The 19,080-nt window shown below is 45.5% G+C and overlaps 1 protein-coding gene across 4 annotated transcripts; it reads left to right on the plus strand.

Annotated features, from left to right (window-relative positions):
• macroh2a1 (macroH2A.1 histone) lies at window positions 1-13,602 on the plus strand. 4 transcript variants are annotated; one of them, XM_030360238.1, is made up of 9 exons: window positions 1-194; window positions 1,233-1,454; window positions 2,725-2,831; window positions 3,493-3,684; window positions 3,788-3,895; window positions 6,543-6,642; window positions 9,215-9,304; window positions 11,141-11,315; window positions 12,396-13,602. In XM_030360238.1, exons 2-9 carry the CDS (start codon window positions 1,283-1,285, stop codon window positions 12,559-12,561), a joined length of 1,110 nt encoding a protein of 369 aa, XP_030216098.1. In that variant the 5' UTR covers window positions 1-194; window positions 1,233-1,282; the 3' UTR covers window positions 12,562-13,602. The 4 variants fall into 4 exon arrangements, with proteins under 4 accessions (XP_030216098.1, XP_030216101.1, XP_030216099.1 ...); XM_030360241.1 differs by lacking the exon at window positions 6,543-6,642 and adding an exon at window positions 7,818-7,908 and having other exon boundaries at window positions 2-194; XM_030360239.1 differs by having other exon boundaries at window positions 37-194; window positions 1,157-1,454.
• Window positions 13,603-19,080: the final 5,478 nt, after the last annotated feature.

Genomic DNA, 19,080 nt, shown 5'->3' on the forward strand with positions numbered 1-19,080 from the left:
GGCGGATATGTAGTCAGTGCTTCCTACAGTCTGTGGTGTGAACCTCTTCCAGTAAAGCGCGCCATCGCACGCATGGCCACAGCGGCGCTCTCCCGCTCTAGACCTTCATGAGCGCGCTGAGGATTGTGGGAGTCGAGAGGACGCTGCCCGGGCTTGTTGTCACCGAACATAGACCTTCTGCCGGGGCCTCTTCTGTAAGTATTTATTTGGGTCTTCATAACATCCCGTGTGTTCGTCCACCGATGCGCCGTGAGCACTGAATGCACCGCCTGCGCCCGGAACTCTTCCCATATACTGCCATGTTGCGTTTCTCTCCAATGGAGGCCAGTATGCCGACCAGTGCTGCCCACCACAGCGCTCAGCACTAGTCGGCACTATCGGTCGGGGAGCTGTCAGGCGCGGCTGTTGTTGGGTTTTACTCGGAGATCAGCTGGGCTTTTTAGGCCGTTCTTTCGTTTAATGCGCATTCCGCTTTTAATTTCAAGCTGAATTAACAAACATCAGCAACTATTGCGCTGGTTGGTTCGCATGTCATCTGGTAGCGGGTTCACATGCGGAAACAGTGGGACTGTCAACGTCTCGCTGCTAAATAAATGCCGCTGTTAGATTTAACCCTTTCGGCCACCTGGACAACAGATGTTGCAGAAAACAACAAGGATGTTCTCGATTAGCATCAAGCCAGTAAACATTGGTATAGGTCGTGTGTTTTCCCGGAAGAAAAAAAAAAAGCACCAAGACCAAAAACGTTAATGGTGATTTGTTTGGCATTAATACGAGGCGGTGGAGCTTGGTTAATCGATGAGCTCAATTGATTAACAATATCATATGTCTTATTGAACTTTGCACGGGAACACGAAGACCAACTTATATCTCCGTTAGTTTTACATGATAATAAAGGGCGATTTAAATAGTAGGCCTAATGATTGAAATGAATGAAAATGTCATGGATTTGGCTCAGAAATCCATTTCTAATTACTAGTATTAAAACGTGCTGAACTCTGTATCATTTAAAAGGTGTGTGTGTGTGTGTGTGTGTGTGTGTGTGTGTGTGTGTGTGTGTGTGTGTGTGTGTGTGTGTGTGTGTGTGTGTGTGTGTGTGTGTGTGTGTGTGTGTGTGTGTGTGTGTGTGTGTGCGCACTTGTACGTGTGTGTCAAGGAGGACCCAGGCCTAGCAATTGAGACTCAGAAGAAGAGTCATTGGCTCAGTGGGTATCTCTGGTTGTACTCTCCAGTGCCAGCAGCAGAATCCTGAGTTCCAGAGCTGAGCGCTGCAGGGAGCACCATGTCGAGCCGAGGGGGAAAGAAGAAGGCGACCAAGACGTCCCGGTCCAGCAAGGCGGGGGTCATCTTCCCTGTGGGTCGCATGCTGCGCTACATCAAGAGGGGCCTTCCCAAGTACCGCATCGGTGTTGGGGCGCCGGTCTACATGGCCGCCGTGCTGGAGTACCTCACCGGTGAGATGCCCGGGTCCGGTCTAGTCTTCAGATCGCAGTGCTGGCTACAGCCTCATGAATCAGAGTTTAAGCCAGAATCTGGGCCAACGTTACACTTTGGTTAGTGCAATCGTGTAGCAGGAGAGAGAGATTTGTAAGCTTTCCATTGGCCAACAGCAAATTCAAACTCAGCACTAGTCAACTTTTCCCGCTGGAAGGACGAGCTGAAACATCCTGTCCGGACACCAATGTTAAAAGTGTCAAAAGGTTTCAAATCAACAACCTGTAAATTTGCCACTGTAGAAATACAAAAGATTTGACGTGTCTTATTGCACACCAGGAAGGACTATAATGGCAATTTCCGCCGGAGGGTGCGGTTCGGTTTTGTTTGCAAAAGGTGCGGCACGGTTTGCGTTTCCACCGTCAAAAGTGGGCCTGAGCCGTACTCGTTTTGCACTCGTCTCCAGTACTCTTCCGTTGGGGTGCTGAGACGCCTGAAAGGGTGCCGGCAAGTTCGAGCTACACACGCCCTCCGTTGATTGGTCGACAGAAACGTCACTTCCGGGCGACATAGGGATAAAAACAAACAAACAGTACCGCGAGGTATTATTCTGGACAATGGACATGTCGCGCAAAACTTTAGCTTGGGCGAACAAGGAGGTGGAGACGTTCCGAAACGACTTCCATGGTAGCTCTTTGTTGAATGTGTCGCGTGCCTCTTTTCCATTGTTTTTATTGAGCAGGCTACACTGTCGCGCTGCTATGATGTCACGATGTTTTGGTAGCTGCCGCTGCGATCGACATCCAACCTACCATAAGGGTACTGTCGGCGGTGGAAACGCGACCTCGGAACTGAGCTGGGCTATATTGCCACCTCCCTACCGTACTGAGGTGAACCGAACCGAACGGCACCCTCCGGTGGAAAAGCACCATAAGGTGGCAGCACTCGAAGGACCCCTATTTTACCAGGTGGTGTTACCTCAGGTGGTTAGCCATTCCAAACCATTTGAAAACACACCTTTTAATAATTCCTTAACAAGTGGGAAGGTCCACCCAGTTGACTTGCAGTGTCCTTGTACAAACCGACAAACCCAGAACTCCTAACTAAAGACAGTTGGCCAACACAGATGGAACATGTCCGTCAATAACAACCATTGGATATGGCTAACAGCCTGATGTCTTTGTAGTGCCGAATGACGGCAGCTTAAAGGGTCCATTTTGAACACATATATTTAGCTATTTAGTCAATTTTGTAGCGCTGTACAGTTTGTTTTTCTATGGTTTGGTTCAGCTGAGATCCTGGAGTTGGCGGGAAATGCAGCCAGGGACAACAAGAAGGGCCGCGTCACTCCACGACACATCCTGCTAGCCATCGCCAACGACGAGGAGCTCAACCAGGTGACCCCCTTTAGTGGTCCACGGCAGCCGTGGATTTACTGTCTTGACTGCACACAGAATGGAAGGTGTGTGTGTGTGTGTGTGTGTGTGTGTGTGTGTGTGTGTGTGTGTGTGTGTGTGTGTGTGTGTGTGTGTGTGTGTGTGTGTGTGTGTGTGTGTGTGTGTGTGTGTGTGTGTGTGTGTGTGTCACACAAAACTCATCCTATTGAAAAGAGACGGTGAACAGGATTATGACTTACTCTCTGGTGTCGCAAAAGGCTTTTGAAGATGTGCTAAGGATCTGCATGCGTTGTGGGTTTATCTGAGCTGAACTTTGAAATCTAAAATAAAATTTAAAAGTAGGTTCAAATCCCGTTCTCCGTTTCCTGGAAGTGTTTTCATGGGACGGCATTAATGAGTCTGATGTTACTTACGAGAGTTCAGTCCCATATGGGGATGAGTACAATGCAGCCGACTAAGCTGAGGCCTATCAGATAACAAGCAAGTCCCTGGCAAAAACATATTTGAAGCATACTTTTTAAACATTTTGAAGTCACAAGCACAACATTTTAAAATCAAGGTGTATTGGCAGTAGTAGCCGGCTGAGTACACATGCAAACCACCTACGGGGATAGACAAAAAAAATCCCCTGTCGAACCAGAACTGTCTGTTTGTCTCCCAGCTGCTGAAGGGTGTGACCATCGCAGCGGGCGGAGTCCTGCCCAACATCCACCCAGAACTGCTGGCCAAAAAGAGAGGAGCCAAGGGCAAACTGGAGACCCCCGTCTCCCCCGCCCCAGAGAAGAAACCCAAGCCAACCAAGAGACCCATGGCTAAGAAATCCAGCGCGAAAAAGACAGGCGGAAGAATTAAAGTAAGTCAGGGTGAGGCACCTTGGAGGGGGTGAAGGGATACTAGTTCATTCATGAATACTAGATAAGTTGTCCATCGCCACTCCGGGTTGTTGTGTTGTTCAGAAGCCGGGGGAGGTGAGCAAGGCAGTGTCAGCAGACAGCACCACGGAGGGGTCCCCGTCGGACAGCTTCACCGTTCTCTCCACCAAGAGCCTCTTCCTGGGCCAGAAGGTAGGTGCTCCCTGCCGCTTGCCATCTTAGACATGGGGGGCCGTAGGTAGCGGCACCGCCATAGGTAGCTTACCTCACTTACTTTAAGATCAAATGTTGGTGTCAATGAGTTGTTTATCTTGATTCAAGGGATCTTGATCTATGTTGAGAACCAATAAATAATAATAGACCATTTAATTTGATGTAAAATATCTATAATATGTGATTGAAAATGTATGTTTTAACAGCTCATTGAATTCGGGTGAGAAAGGTAAACGTTGTACTACTTCTTATCCAGGAAACCCTCAGCTATCCCGTTAAATGGTAGTCGTTCACAGAATGCTATCGGCCTCTCCACAATGTGGAGATGTGCATGTAGCTCAGCAGATGGGGCTAAAAGTCTGCAACATCTTTATATTTACTGTATGTCCATGCATACTGCTGCAGGGAAAGGAAAGACTAGCTATTAGGATAGATGGACTACAGCTTCAGAGTTGTGTCACAAAATACGTTTCTTCTCTTGCAAGGGCAAAATGCACCTTATTTTTAATTCAGGGATGAGTTGAAATTAGAAAGTTAAGCTATAACCAAACAAGTGTTGGCACAGCATCATTTTGTGTCGCACTTGTGTTGCTTTCCCTGCATTGCTTTGGCAGTGCTGTCCACCCATTGTGCTGCTTTCGGTATTTCCTTCTGTTATTAATCACGATTGTCTCTCTTAAAATCTAAACAAGGCTTTTATAAGAGTAAATTCCCGTGGTTTCCAGATTCCAGCTATATCCTAGTACATTGCTTCTGTCAACTCTTGAGTTTCGAAACGGAACTCAAACTAAAGGGCAAACTAATAATGGTTAAAACCACTTAACTTTGTGAAATATATTTTATTAACCATCTAGGGCTGTCCCAATCCATACCGACTATCAAAACTTCTGTGAAAGCTTCCTCCAATTTCCACATCAGAAATCTGTTTGAATATTTATGTACTTTACATTACACTACTACACTACTTTTGCATTACAACCACACTGGAGGTTTTATTTCCACTGCTCTTAACTGTAAGCCAGCTGGGTAAACTTTTAATGTTCTTTGGCAACATTTTGAAACGTGAGGCGTATCTGGTTTAATTGGGTTTTAGTGAGGCTAATGTTTAGGGGGAGGATTTAGTGCTTGGAAGCTATACACCGCTAGACACACAGGACTCATACCTGTGATCGCTCTTTATAGTGGAGCAGATAAGCTGGTATATGGAGGCCAGGGCACAGGGCTGTGCGTTTTATGACTAAAGCATGAAACTCTGTCCAGTGTTTCTATAGAAGTGTTTCTGAGTGTCACAGGAAGTTAGGTGTGACGAAAAAGGAATTTGTTATACCGTTAACTTTGTGAGACACAAAGGCCAGGGATCCGAAATAATTAATATACCATGGGATTTACTCCCTTTAATAGAAACAGAAGATGGTTATGAATCCAAGTCATTCAAATGGCGGATTGCAGTCATCATCTTTGGTAGATAATAGATCAGTGTATGCTATAATATCCTATATTGGGCCATGCAATAGTTGGCCATTTGGACAAAGGCTATCCAATATCCATTCCTCTTCAGGATTAACATAAGGGTCCGGTTATGTTTCATCAGTGAGAACTATCGTCTCTCTGTGATTGGTGCAGAACCTAAATGTTATTGAGATCTGATTCTCTTCATACACCTCTAAAGCATCACTATGCGCCATTATTGTTCAAGTTGTGGACTCGGGGGAACTGCTTCTTCCCAGAACTAACCTCAGCGATGAAGCCTAAAAATAAGTAAAGTTGAAAGAAGGTGCTTATTTGTTCTAAGGAATGTGCAACCAACACAAAGCTTCAGTTGGCCAGGAGCTCCGTGACTGGCCCTAGAATCTTGTGGTCAGCCCTAGAGCCTTTGTAACTCTTCAGTTGGACGTGTGGATGTCAATCCACACATCCACGTCTCAATGGATGAGAATATGTACTCTCTGTAAAATTGGACATGGTGTTGCCATAAAAAGTTTAGCGTGGGACATTGATAACATCATTTTCATTTCCATCAATTGCACCTTTGAAAATATGAAAAAATAAGCGTTTCTTATATTACTGGTATGCTTTTAAAAAAGTTGCAATGAATTCATACTAAAGCTGTAACCATATAGAAGGATACCTTGACTTTCTGAATGGAATGATTCTAAAATACAAACTTTGAACCAGCTGCTCTCACAGACATGTTGATTTGGGCCTAATGCGCATACACACGCATGTGCACACACGCACTAGTGACAAGTAAGTATGTTTCTAAACTTACTTATTAAGGGTCATTTATTTATATTCAGATAATTAAATTAAGTTTTAATTCAACAGGTTGGTACTACACAAATATTTTTTAAAGTTTTTTTCAAAGAAATCTTTTAGAATAAGCCCACAAATGCCAATTGAGACCAATTGATGAGCTTCTCATAACAAACTATCCGGACAAACGGTTCGGATTCTCACATGAACCTCCAACTCAAATTCAAGGTATCCTTTTAAATGCGTTATTGTTTTCTCTGTAATGGCTTTGCTTCCTTCCTCCTTTCCTTCCTTGCTTCCTTCCCACGTGTCCCATTTGACTTTGGTTGCTCCTCCCCACTCTGGCATGCCCCCCCCTTCCCCGGCCCCCCAGCTCAACCTCATCCACAGTGAGGTCAGCAACTTGGCTGGCTTTGACGTGGAAGGGGTCATCAACCCCACCAACGCTGACCTTGAGCTTAAGGATGACCTAGGTGAGCCAGCCCCCCCCCCCCCCCCCCCCCGCTGCCTTCTGCTTCCTCTCTCCCTTTTCTGTTTCTGTCTGTGTGACGGAGCGGGTTTGGAGGAAAGGTCAGATCTGCTTTGAACAGTGTCCCCTCTTAGATAAACTGTACCTCCACCGATCAATGCAGGAAGGGAGATCAGGTCAGCAATACAACAGTAAAGAGGTACTTATTACGTGTATGCAAAACGGATGTGGTCCGATAATCGGAACCCAGTGCCGCTGTGTGATGGCTCTGCAAACCTGGAGTGCACCATTCCTTGAGGTCGACACGGACTATACCGGACTGAAGTTGGTTAGTTAGTTAGTATCTGTTTAAGAAAGCCCATTTGAAGAAGATACAGGTGGAGGCATGTCTAAAGGATAACACGATGAACAAACCTTGATTCTAGAAACACGATCGTACTGTAGAACAAGTGTGTCTTACCCGTTAATACCTGCTCTTAACGCATGTGATCATTCTGCTCTCTGACCGTTAATCAATTAATCAGCCTCCTCCTTAAGATCATGTCCTCCTGCACGCTCCGTCTATCAGAAGGTTTGATTTCAGGTGGATTTCATACGGTTGGTTGCCTCACATTACCAATAGAGGATAGGCAGTGGTCACTTAAGTCTGCCCGTTGCCGTAAGGCCATTGATTTTAAAGTGAAGCAACCCTCTGCTCTGTTTTCCTCCTGTGACATCACTGGCTTGGAATACGATCACTTAGTGGCTTAATCAGAAAGCAGCGTTATACTTCTCCATATATATATATATATTGAATGTGTGTATTTAATTTTTTTCATACTCATTTTTTAATGTCTTCATGGATCTGGAAAACTGCTCAGAATCCTGCTTCCTGATCAGGCGATGACATATTGAACCTCCCCCATTTCCTAGTAAAACGTGTTACTTCCTGTGTGCTACAGCCAATAAGGAGCTCTTTCTTTGTTTCTTTGTTTCTTTGTTTGTTTGTTTGTTTCTTTCTTTCTTTCTTTCTTTCTTTCTTTCTTTCTTTCTTTCTTTCTTTCTTTCTTTCTTTCTTTCTTTCTTTCTTTCTTTCGTGTGAGTGTCCCCTCCCCACATGGACCCCCCACCACCTCACTATGTTTTACCATCATGTTGTTTGCCTGGTGTCATTGTTGTTGTTGTCATCATTGTCCATAGTTACAAGTTGTCCGCGCCGATCTTTCCAACGTTGAGAGCGAGGCGGTCGTTCACCCCACCAGCTCGTCCTTCTATACAGGTGGTGAAGTAGGTAAAGACGTCCCCCCCCCGCCGCGCCACCCCAGACTAGAGGAGTCCGGCCTCGCTATCCGTCCGCCCGCCATCCTCCCCCCTCATAGGCTGGCTGTCAGCGCTTTAGCTCCGCTCACTGGGTGGAACCTAATCAAAGTGCTGGCACTCAGGCTGCCCTCTGTCTCTGTCTCGCTGCCGCTGTCCAACACAATGCTTCACACTGCTTCACTGTCGGCAGGTTGAGCTCAACTACTTGCTAACTTACCTTTTTTTTAAACATCCGTCGAAATGTATGAAACAAAAACGTAATCTTACTTATTAATTATTTATTAACAACCTTTTCCCTCAAACTTCTGAGGTACTCGCATGCCAACAGTATCTAAGATGTTTCTTCAAATATGGGCTTGAATATTTATCAAATAAGTACTCTTGAACAATGTGCTTCCTTATGCTAACCAATCTCCATAGTTAATTTGTTTTCCTAAACACCCTTCCTTCAAATATCAGTGGTTTGTTTATCAGAATTGATTTGAACATTAATTTGATGTCTTTCCTGCCTCCCTAATCAAAAGGGGTTTGTTTTGGACATCAAGCCCCCCAGCTTGGCTGCGTTGGGCTCTGTGAGGCGGTGGCAATCTTTCTATTTATTTTTTTATAATTTATTGCTTTCTAGTAGTGGGATCGGTCATATGCCATTTTCCCTTTGCCAAAAACATTCAATACTGTGCAACCGATAACCGGGTGTGATTTGGCAGGTTACCACTTGATACAACATCACTTTTCTTGAAAATGTAATTGAGTCATGGGTGAATGTGTTTTATTCTGTATTATTGCAACCTTATTGACCCAACATCACGCAAACTCTGCCCTTGAGGACCCTTTCCTGTGGGCAACATGAACAACGGTGATGACACCAGTGAAAATGTTACCCACGGCAGATTTAAATTATATATATATATATGAGAACAAGTTTAAAAAATACTTCAAAGAAACCAAACTGAACAAAAGCGTGTCTAAATATCTATCAACGTATAAGAAAGATCTAAGCTTTCTTTTGAGATCCTCGTGTCCGTCTTGTTTCTTCTAGTCGACCGCGCTGTGAAGCCGCTTTGCACACATTCCATTTCAAACCACATCTCCTTTCTTTTGTCTGCCGGTTGTGCCCTCTGCTCTGCCTGTACGATGCTGTCGGTCCTTGTTTGTCTGTATCCATCGATTGGTCTATATCTCTGTTGTATCTGTGCTGAACTAAAGAGGTGGATGGTAGTGTAATGGCCCCGGGGCTCTCTCTCTCTCTCCCCCCCCCCCCCCCCCCCCCTCCTCAGGTAACGCTCTGGAGAAGAAGGGTGGGAAGGAGTTTGCTGAAGCGGTCCTGGAGCTGAAGAAGAAGCACGGCCCTCTAGAGGTGGCTGGAGGTAAGTACACTCAGTGGAATATTTACATTTCAGTGGATCAGCCATCTGGGATCCACTAGTCCGACATTGTTCTAGCAGAACTTCATGTGGGAGACGTCCCAGAGCCTGAGACCAGGACGGCTCTGTTCTTCAGAATAATACTCATTCGCTTGATTGAAAGAAGATTTCAGAATGGGATTTTTTTAGGAGTTTTTCTACCGTGTCAGGCTCAACAGTGTTGTAAACCACGATTTAGATCTGCAGGCCGGGTTTGTTTATTATGCACTGACAGATACCCTGATTGGTCAAAAAAGTGAAACACGGCTCCGCCCAGATTTGAGCTAATCTGCTCGGACAAGATATTCATCAAAAGCCTTGATTTGTGAGACTTAAAACTGTAGTGGCTCAACGCTATATTAATGGCTTCCATGGTGAAGTTAGCCTAATGGTGCTGGCAAGAGCAAAAATATACCATGAGCTTTCAATCACATGGCACCCTTTGAAAGAAAGTTCCTGATAGTTTTTTTAAAGTGAGAAGTTTGGATGTATTTGCTTATAAACTCAAACACGTTTGAGGGTTTGACTGCCGCATTCTGGAACATTGATCAAGTTCCTCCAACGATTTTGGCCTCTGACAGATATCTGATATATATTGGACTCACTCACTCACTCACACTCAGACTAAGAAGTTTCTGATCCTTTCGTTCCCGACTTATCTGGTAATTTCACTGGCTCATTCATGGCTCCACGCAACTCTGTTTTTATGATCAGGCGTCATCCATCCATCGCTCAGCCTCGTTTTAATCGCCTATTACACCCACTGGCTGGGCCAGATCTGCACAGCTTCTTAATCCAGCGCTCTGTGAGGGTCTCACGGGGGATTACCGAGAGTGTCGAGATGCGTGCCAGACTTGGCTGCTCCGTCACCCCGGGGCCTCGGACCGGCTGTCCTCTAAAGGGCAGGGGGGGGGGGGGGGGGGGGGGAGGGGGGGCTTCCTGGGTTCCGAGGAATTAAAGGGTCCAAGTCATTTGGACTGCTGGTTGCTTTCGTATTTGGAATCAACCATCTGGAGTTTGTAATGAACGGGGGGGGGGGGGGGGTTGAGGTGAGGTGGATTGATTCAGTTGAAAGGGCCGTGCGAAAACACGGACAGACTTTTATTGTGTTTGGTTAAGGCCAAGTTGTGTTGCTGGAAGGCAACGTTTCCCTGTTGTTTGAGTCAATTCACACCCAAAGAAAATCTATATTTAATTAAAGTAGTCATTCCTAAAGCGCCTTCCCCTCGTCTGACAGCCATCTTTGAAGGAATGGCCCGTGGCCTAATGTCCGTCCAGACTGACTCGGATCACACGGCGGTGACAGACTCAGTGACAGACTCTTTGGAACCATCTGGAAACGTGCTGGTGTTGAGTCCTCCCCAGTCCTCCCAAGTCCGTCTGATCCTAGTCACACGCGAGCTGGCTGCTAATAAACAGCCACTCTGGCTGGGGCCGACTTACCCTGACTTACGTGTGGAGCGTTTGATGGTGGAATCGAAACCCTGCTGTACTCTCTATTGCCCCGCTGGTGTCATGCACCAGCCTTCAACTCCACTCCGTCTCTCCTCTGCTGTCTCCTCCGATTGGACTGTTTTTATTGTCCCTTGCGAGGCCCTTCTATGTTCAAACACCGGGTAAAATGTTGTAAACTTTCTCTCTGTCTCTCTCTCTCTCTCCGTCCCTTTCTCTCTGTCTGTCTGTCTGTCTGTCACTCGGTGTCTCTGTCCCTGTCTCTGTGTCTATGTCGCGTGGCCCACTTGTCTCTCTCTGTGTCTCTGTCTGTCTGTGTGGTGGTGGCCCCCCTGTCTCTGTCTCCAGCGGCTCTGAGTGGAGGCTTTGGGCTACCTGCTAAGTACGTGATCCACTGCCACAGTCCGAGCTGGGGGTCGGACAAGTGTGAGGAGCTACTGGAGAAGACGGTGAAGAACTGCCTGGCCTTGGCCGACGACAAGAAGCTCAAGTCCGTGGCCTTCCCCTCCATCGGCAGTGGAAGGTGAGGACGCACTGACAGACGGTCCCACACCCACCAACCCACTCACTCACCCTTTATCTCAACCTTAGTTTGTAGGCTGATCCGAGGTCTGTGGTTCTGGTGTGGGACCGAGGTGGCGGTTTTAGTCCTCAGCTGTGCAAAACATATCCCAGCTGCTCATGGTTTCTCTGCATCGATCGTTTTCTGATCCATACGAGGGCTGGAGTTACTTTACAGCATCATGAATCTTGAATTATCTTTAATCCTGCTTTAGATTCAAAAACTGCATCCGAGGACACTCACTAACTCACTCACACGCTCACTCAGTTGAGTGAGTGAGTTGAAAAAAGTAAGACTTTGTTAGTCGACCACCAGCTGTTTTGCAATAAAATCTATTTTTAAAACTGCGTGAGGTCAAGTAAAGCTCTTCAACAGGCATCATGTTGAACACTCAGTGTTTACTTTGAGGCTGTGTTCCACACTCCTTGTTGTGACCCTGATGTGTATCTATGAGGCGTTATCTCGGTGGTGGACTCCAGTGGTCCCTCTCTCTTTGCAGTGTTTACTGGAGATGTATTAATAGGCTCAGAAGACGAGGTTGGGACTAGTGAACAGACACAGCTTTGACTGTGTTGTCTAAAGATATTACTGGATGGCACACACAGGTCTGGGTGCTATCCAAGTTCCCTTCCATATTTGTGCCATCCCTTCTCTGGTGTTGCTAACCAAAGGTTTGCTGTATAACTTCAACAACCTGCAGGTTCTTACCCCGGAACACCAGTGTTGGACATTACTTGCGGTTTAGTGATTACATTTTTACTATATCAACATGGATTTATCTAAAATCCTCATCTGAGAGGGTTCTAGGGACCAAGAGCAGTATTGGCTGGGACACTCACACGCATACACACACACTCGCACGCATCCACATACACATAAACACACATTACACACACTCACATACCCTTGAAGCATGCCTACTGAACCAGCAGAGTGGTCGATTCCAAAGGTTTTCAAATCATAAACGGATCGACAGTTGACTTGATTGATGAGCAGACTTAATGTGACCCTGGATAACCACATATTGCTTCCCCTCACCAGGAACGGCTTTCCCAAGCAGACGGCGGCTCAGCTCATCCTGAAGGCCATCTCCACCTACTTCGTGGCCACCATGTCATCCACCATCAAGACGGTGTACTTCGTGCTGTTTGACTCAGAGAGCATAGGCATCTACGTGCAGGAAATGGCCAAGCTGGAAACCAGCTAAACCCACCTTACGTTCTTTTATGTTCATTTCGTTCCGCGTCAACCCCACTAAATATCAAAACATGTTTTGTGCTTGAATTATTTATGTTTTCTCCCCCATATCTGCATTGCCTTGTTTGATTTTTCGGTTTATTTTGTTTAACCTTTGGTTTATAAATGCATCTACTGCACTATTATGACTACAGAGGAGAAAAAGAGAAAGATATTTAATTAGAGAAATGGAAAGAGGATTTTCTTTGCAAGGGTTTTTGGGATAGCCTTTATGGGTTAGAGCATGTGTTGGTCTCACTACACATTTGATATCTGGGGTCGGTTGTTTTCATCTTGATTGCGAGCTGCTTCTAAGTTTTCTCAGTTAGCTGCTGGTGGAACACGTGTCACCCTCTTTGTGGTATTTGATTCCTTGTAAGCGTCTACACATTATCTGAATGATTTATTGCACTAATGGTCTGTGTTGTGTGTGTGCCCATCAATGTTTATATCCAATGTGTGTGGAAGTTAAAAGTAACTGAACAGTGACAAATCTTTATTTTCTATTATCTGTTTGGCATTCTTGAAGGCATATGAAATTTGATATGGGAAATGGTATGTCATTGACATTTGATTGCAGTGAAAACAAAAGAAATATACTTGTATCATTTCGATTTGATTTGTGGCGGGATGGGGACTGCTACACAAGCGGCCACTAGATGGCGCGCTGTACTCAAGAATAGGAGTTTCATCAGGGCCATTTTTCCGTGCTGGCAAAAACTGACGTGGGGGTCCACACATAGATATGAGTTGATTTGAGTTGGCTTGAATTAGGAACACGATGTGGATACACACCATAGAAAATATAGTTATGCTGCATTTGGACTTTTCGATAACTTTCTTATCAATGTAAATTGCTTTCTATAAATTGCTATACATAACTATTATACACAAGGTCTGTATAAAGTCCAGAAATAAAAATGCCTTTCAAAACGAGTGTTTGTGTTGGGTCTGTAAAGGTAAAAAAAAAAAAATGTATTCAAATATAAACACTTTACTAAACTCTCTGAAACATCGTTTAAGTCCCATTTTGTGTCTTGTGTGTGTATATGTGTGATGCTATGTTTGTAACTGTTTATCTCTTCAACACTATCTTCTGAATAGAATTGTTGATGTTTAATCCAATTGTCCCGTTTCCTATAAACCTGTAGTCCAGTGAATCTATACTGGTGGCTCGCAGAGCATATGACAAACCTGAATCTTTACATAGAATCCCATGAAGGATCTGATGTTTAAATGTTAATTCATGTTTTAATTAATTACTAGTTCATTGAGTTCAGCTCCAATTGTTGGGAGTTTTTCCTGGGCTCTATGTATTTTACATTACATGAAGGCATTATAGATTTGTGTATATTGGTTAATCTGTGTTTTATTCTTAGGTCGTGATTTATTGACTAGTGTCAGGGGGGTTGTGAGGCTAGACCACTGACTCATTAAGAACAGCGTCCATATGGGCATTTCCCTCAAAGGAAATGGGCTAAAATCTGCATCAGATTTGAAGTTCTCACCCATTAAAAAATAAGACGATTTATTTCTAATTTGTATGATTGGGTTTATAAAGACCCATAAATATAGCAGAATACAGTGTTCTAGGTTTGTTTTATTTGCATGTTTAGTTTAATAAGCGTTTAACTTGAGGTCATCAATATATTTCTAAATTATATATATATATATATACGTGTGTATATATGAAAATATATATATGTAATATCAACGCAGGCTCTGGAATGTCTTCAACCATGGAATCACAGCATCACACCAACCAATCTTGCATCTCTTCACACACCGGCTGTGTTTGTGTGTGTGTGTGTGTGTGTATGTGTGTGTGTGTGTGTGTGTGTGTGTGTGTGCGTTTGGAGGAACCCAGTGACACATGTAGGCCTACACATGTCTGGTGCAGTAGTCGTCATGCGGTCATGTAAACATGGAAACAGGCCCAATCACAGCAGGTCGATTCGCTGACTCCAGTTCTGTGTAGTGGCTGAAGGCAGAGCCGTCACTATTCTTTCTTCTTTCCATGTCCATTGCCCTCAATCCATGAGATGACCTTAAAGCAGAGAATAGACGAGGCCTCCTGCCCCTCCCACCTCCACCAGTCAATGGTCCCACTAACTGGGGGTGTTTGAGCTTTGCTGGCTTCCCCATGGTGCTGGCGTTGGTGGTGGTGGTGGTGGTGGTGGTGGTGTTGGTGTGGGACGTGCTGTGGTGGTGGGAGTGGAGGTGGTAGGAGTGGTGGTGGTGGAGGTGCTGGTGGTGGTGGTGGTGGTGGTGGTGGTGGTGGTGGTGTTGGTGTGGGACGTGCTGTGGTGGTGGGAGTGGAGGTGGTAGGAGTGGTGGTGGTGGAGGTGCTGGTGGTGGTGGTGGTGGTGGGAATGGTGGTGGTGTATTTAGCAGAGGTGCAGCCACAGAACATATGTGCCCCCGCAGGCCCCAGGGCCCTCCTGGGACCTGGGTAGCCGGAAGCTCTGAAGACGGTGGAGTCAGATGGGGGTCACTTTCCCAGCCAGGGAGGCAGGGACCTGGACCTCCTCTGAGGGCGCCCATCTGAGACCTAATCCCCAGGAAATACAGGCAGGTCCACCCCCCCCAAACCCCACTATGCTTCTCTTTCCCTGCATCTATCCTCGGCGCGCTCTATCTCTCACTCTCGTTCCCTCTCTCTCTCTCTCTCTCTCTCTCTCTCTCTCTCTCTCTCTCTCTCTCTCTCTCTCTCTCTCTCTCTCTCTCTCTCTCTCTCTCTCTCGCTCTCTCTCTCTCTCTCTCTCTCTCTCTCTCTCTCTCTCGCTCTCTCTCTCTGCTTGTTCTCGCAGGCAGTAAAGCTCCGTAAATTCAAATCATCTGTAGGACGGACGATGGCCAATCTGAGCACTGGGCTTTTCCCAGAGAGAGAGCAGCGCAGATGAGATTGTATTCTTTGCACGAAAAATTCAGAAAGGGGGGGGGAGAAGGAAAGTAAAAAAACACACAAAAGCCCCAAACTAAAATAAAGCAAACACAGCAGAAGATCAAGGAGGAGAGACGGATGGGTGTGTGATTTTATGAATCTGTTCACGAGTAAAGAATGTAAAGTTCATCGTTGCCCTAAATTAAGAATAAAACTGGAACCTTTCCCTGGAGCCTCGGGACAACAGCAGAGCGCTGGGTTCAGGTGGGAGGAAATGAAATCACCTGCTTAGTCGTGTCAGTCCTATGGCGCTGCTCAGAGCTGCGCTCAACTCAACTCATCTGTTTGGGGGATAGAAATGATTGGCTAGTTGTAACTTCATATGCATATGGTATAACCCCCTAGTAGTTACACAGAGCCTCCCCATAACCCCATAGCTGCAGAAAAATTGGTTTTCAAGATGAGAGAAGCCCAGGGGCCGACGAGGAGGACATTTGTGTGTGGTGGTGGAAACTGAGCTGTATGTGTGTGTGTGTGTGTGTGTGTGTGTGTGTGTGTGTGTGTGTGTGTGTGTGTGTGTGTGTGTGTGTGTGTGTGTGTGTGTGTGTGTGTGTGTGTGCGTGTGTGTGTGTGTGTGTGTGTGTGAATGTACTTAAAACAGTAGTTTCTGGTTGTGCGCACAGTTGGCGCGTATTCTGATGTGGTTGGACACAAAGTCATATGAGAACCTCAACAAATTCCAAAACTCTGGTGCTGGATTTACACACAAGAAGAAAATAACACTTACTCTCAACCATGTACGAACCGAAGCCGTTTTCTCTTTTATCTTTATTGTCACAGTCTAAGTAAAGAGAAACAGAGCAGTCGTAGTTTAAACTGCCCTGTAGGAGATAACTCCTGCTAGCCAATCATTATTAATGAATTATTATTACTCATGAGGAGTATTTATAATAATATCAGAATCATAATACTAATAATAGAAGCGTTTTTTTAGTTTTTTACAAAAAGTGAACAATATGTGTAATGAATTATGGTGTGTCCATCAAAATCTTTTTTCTGGTGGTTTCCTGTTGCCAACCAGGAAGATTAATGTGTTTCCTGGTGTGTAGTGGGACACTGAGAGCTGCAAAACAATGCAGCTGTAATTGGGCAGCCAATCAAATGTCGGCCTCGTTATTCCCGAGGTCTGAAGAAGACGAGGCTGCGCTGAGTGAGCTCAGGCCGGCCAGCGCTGCGCCCCAGAGTTCAGACATCATCAGATGTAGACGAGGTCGGCCTTCAGCCTGACCCCCTGCTACCAGCCTCCCCCTCATGTCTCTTAATCCCCCCCGATTTAGGACCATCATGCTGGCTAAAGATGGCCGCTGAAAACACTCACTTCTGCATCCACACCGCGTCGCAGCCCCGCGTCGCTCTGGTCCAACCGCCGGCCCTCAGACGGACACACTGGGGCAACCCGCATGGGACGCAGAGGGCCACTGCTCCCAGCACCCCCACCCACCCCACCCCCTGGCAACCCCACCCCAGGGCACCTCCAAAGGGTTAAGTCAGATGTGGACGGGCCACATCTACTGTCGGCCCGTTTAGCACAGGAAACCCGATCGCTCGGCCTGCTTTTGATGGCCTGATTCCCCGGCTTAGGAGAATAAATTAAAGGCAATCCCTGGCCTAGGCCTCGGCTGCAATATGGCAGAGTGTACTGATTTAAGATTGATTCCCCCTTGGCTCTGCCGCTGCTGTCCAACCTCACTCACCCTTGCCCCTACAAGGAAAGGAGGAAAATAAAGCTGCGTGAGTTTTTAGAGCGAAGCTTTAAAGCTGAGCCAAGCTGTCAGTCACTCCCAACAGTCACAATAGGATAGTGGTGTGTTTGTGTGCGTCTGTTAGTTAGTGTGTGTGTGTGTGTGTGTGTGTGTGTGTGTGTGTGTGTGTGTGTGTGTGTGTGTGTGTGTGTGTGTGTGTGTGTGTGTGTGTGTGTGTGTGTGTGTGTGTGAGTGTGTGTCCCTGTGTCTTTGTGTGTACATGTGTGTGGGTGTTTGTGTGTGAATGTGTGTGTGCGTGTCTGTGTGTGCGTGTCTGTGTGTTTCTGTGAATGTGTGTGTGTCTATGTACGTTTGCGTGTATTTGTGTGCTTGCTTGTCTGTATTTCTTTGTATGTGTGCGTTTGTGTGTGTGTGTGTGTGTGTGTGTGTGTGTGTGTGTGGGTATTTGCCTGTTTCGGAATTGCTGATACTTCCTACTTCCATGGCTCTCGCCTGTTTAGAGAAAACAGAGGAAGGCCTTTGGTTGGTTGGTTCTAGAGCACCCGTCTCCCTTGGGATTCTGTGTCCCCAAACTAACAAGTCGGTCGGATCCCTGATGTCACCAAGGTTTATGTGTGTGTGAATATGTGTGTGTGTGAATATGTGTGTGTGTGTGTGTGTGTGTGTGTGTGTGTGTGTGTGTGTGTGTGTGTGTGTGTGTGTGTGTGTGTGTGTGTGTGTGTGTGTGTGTGTGTGTGTGTGTGTGTGTCTGTGTCTGTGGGCGCATGTATGCATTTTTGTGTGTGTGTGTGTGTGTGTGTGTGTGTGTGTGTGTGTGTGTGTGTGTGAGTGTGTGTGTGTGTGTGTGTGTGTGTCTGTGTGTGTGTGTGTGTGTGTGTGTGTGTGTGTGTGTGTGTGTGTGTGTGTGAGTGTGTGTGTGTGTGTGTGTGTGTGTGTGTGTGTGTGTGTGTGTGTGTGTGTGTGTGTGTGTGTGTGTGTGTGTGTGTGTGTGTGTGTGTGAGTGTGTTTGTGTTGGAGGTCTTAAAGTGGATAACAAAGTGCTGGTGGAGCTCTGTGCTGAAGCTCTGCTGTCTTAGAGCAGAATGGAGGTGTGTGTGGAGGTGTGTGAGGGTCACTGGCCTCTGAGAAATGACTTCATTGGTCTGCAGCAGGGGGAGAATTGATAAGCAATGTCACTTTCAAAGTCCCTGTCACCTATTCCAAAGCTATGAATCGGGGTCCTGAACAAAAACAGGCACCTCTTAAAGGCATGAACACACGTTTATTAAACCAGGTATAGCCAGGTATATTCAAATCAGTTACATAGCAACAGATAACATTTGGAGAAAAAAAATTAAAATACAGTTGCAATAGTATTTCAATGTAATTTGAAAACCAGTATTTTGTATTTAAAAAATGTGTTACCATTAGGTCAAGTTAAAAGACGAAAAATATAAAATACTAATTAACTGTAATACACACAATTTAGACAAAACCCCATACATGTGTGCATATATATATATATATATATATATATATATATATATATATATATATATATATATATATATATATATATATTTACATATAGCCCAATTATTACGATTATTATTAAGAAAATGTATAAATGAAAATAAAATATATGATACATATAAGCTGCCTTTGCTCCTATAAAATTTCACATCCCCCTATTTCATTAATTCATTTGGGTTATCTTGCTCAAGGGCACCTCAGCACTTTCCCCCCAGAGACGCTGAAGGCCAGAAACAAGCTCACAACATGCTCTCATTCAAACTCCACAAACAACTCGACAAATTAGTGACCAATTATTATTATTTTTTTTAAATTACACACCATATGTCTA

The sequence above is a fragment of the Gadus morhua genome, chromosome 7 (assembly GCF_902167405.1).
Source record: "Gadus morhua chromosome 7, gadMor3.0, whole genome shotgun sequence".
In the NCBI taxonomy this organism is placed as follows: domain Eukaryota; kingdom Metazoa; phylum Chordata; class Actinopteri; order Gadiformes; family Gadidae; genus Gadus; species Gadus morhua.

Bases quoted from the DNA above. Each gene is read 5' to 3' on its own strand.
- macroh2a1 (XM_030360238.1), top strand. From the start codon at position 1,283: ATGTCGAGCCGAGGGGGAAAGAAGAAGGCGACCAAGACGTCCCGGTCC. The intron at 3,685-3,787 runs GTAAGTCAGGGT...TGTGTTGTTCAG, and splicing joins AGACAGGCGGAAGAATTAAA to AAGCCGGGGGAGGTGAGCAA. The intron at 9,305-11,140 runs GTAAGTACACTC...CTCTGTCTCCAG, and splicing joins CCCTCTAGAGGTGGCTGGAG to CGGCTCTGAGTGGAGGCTTT.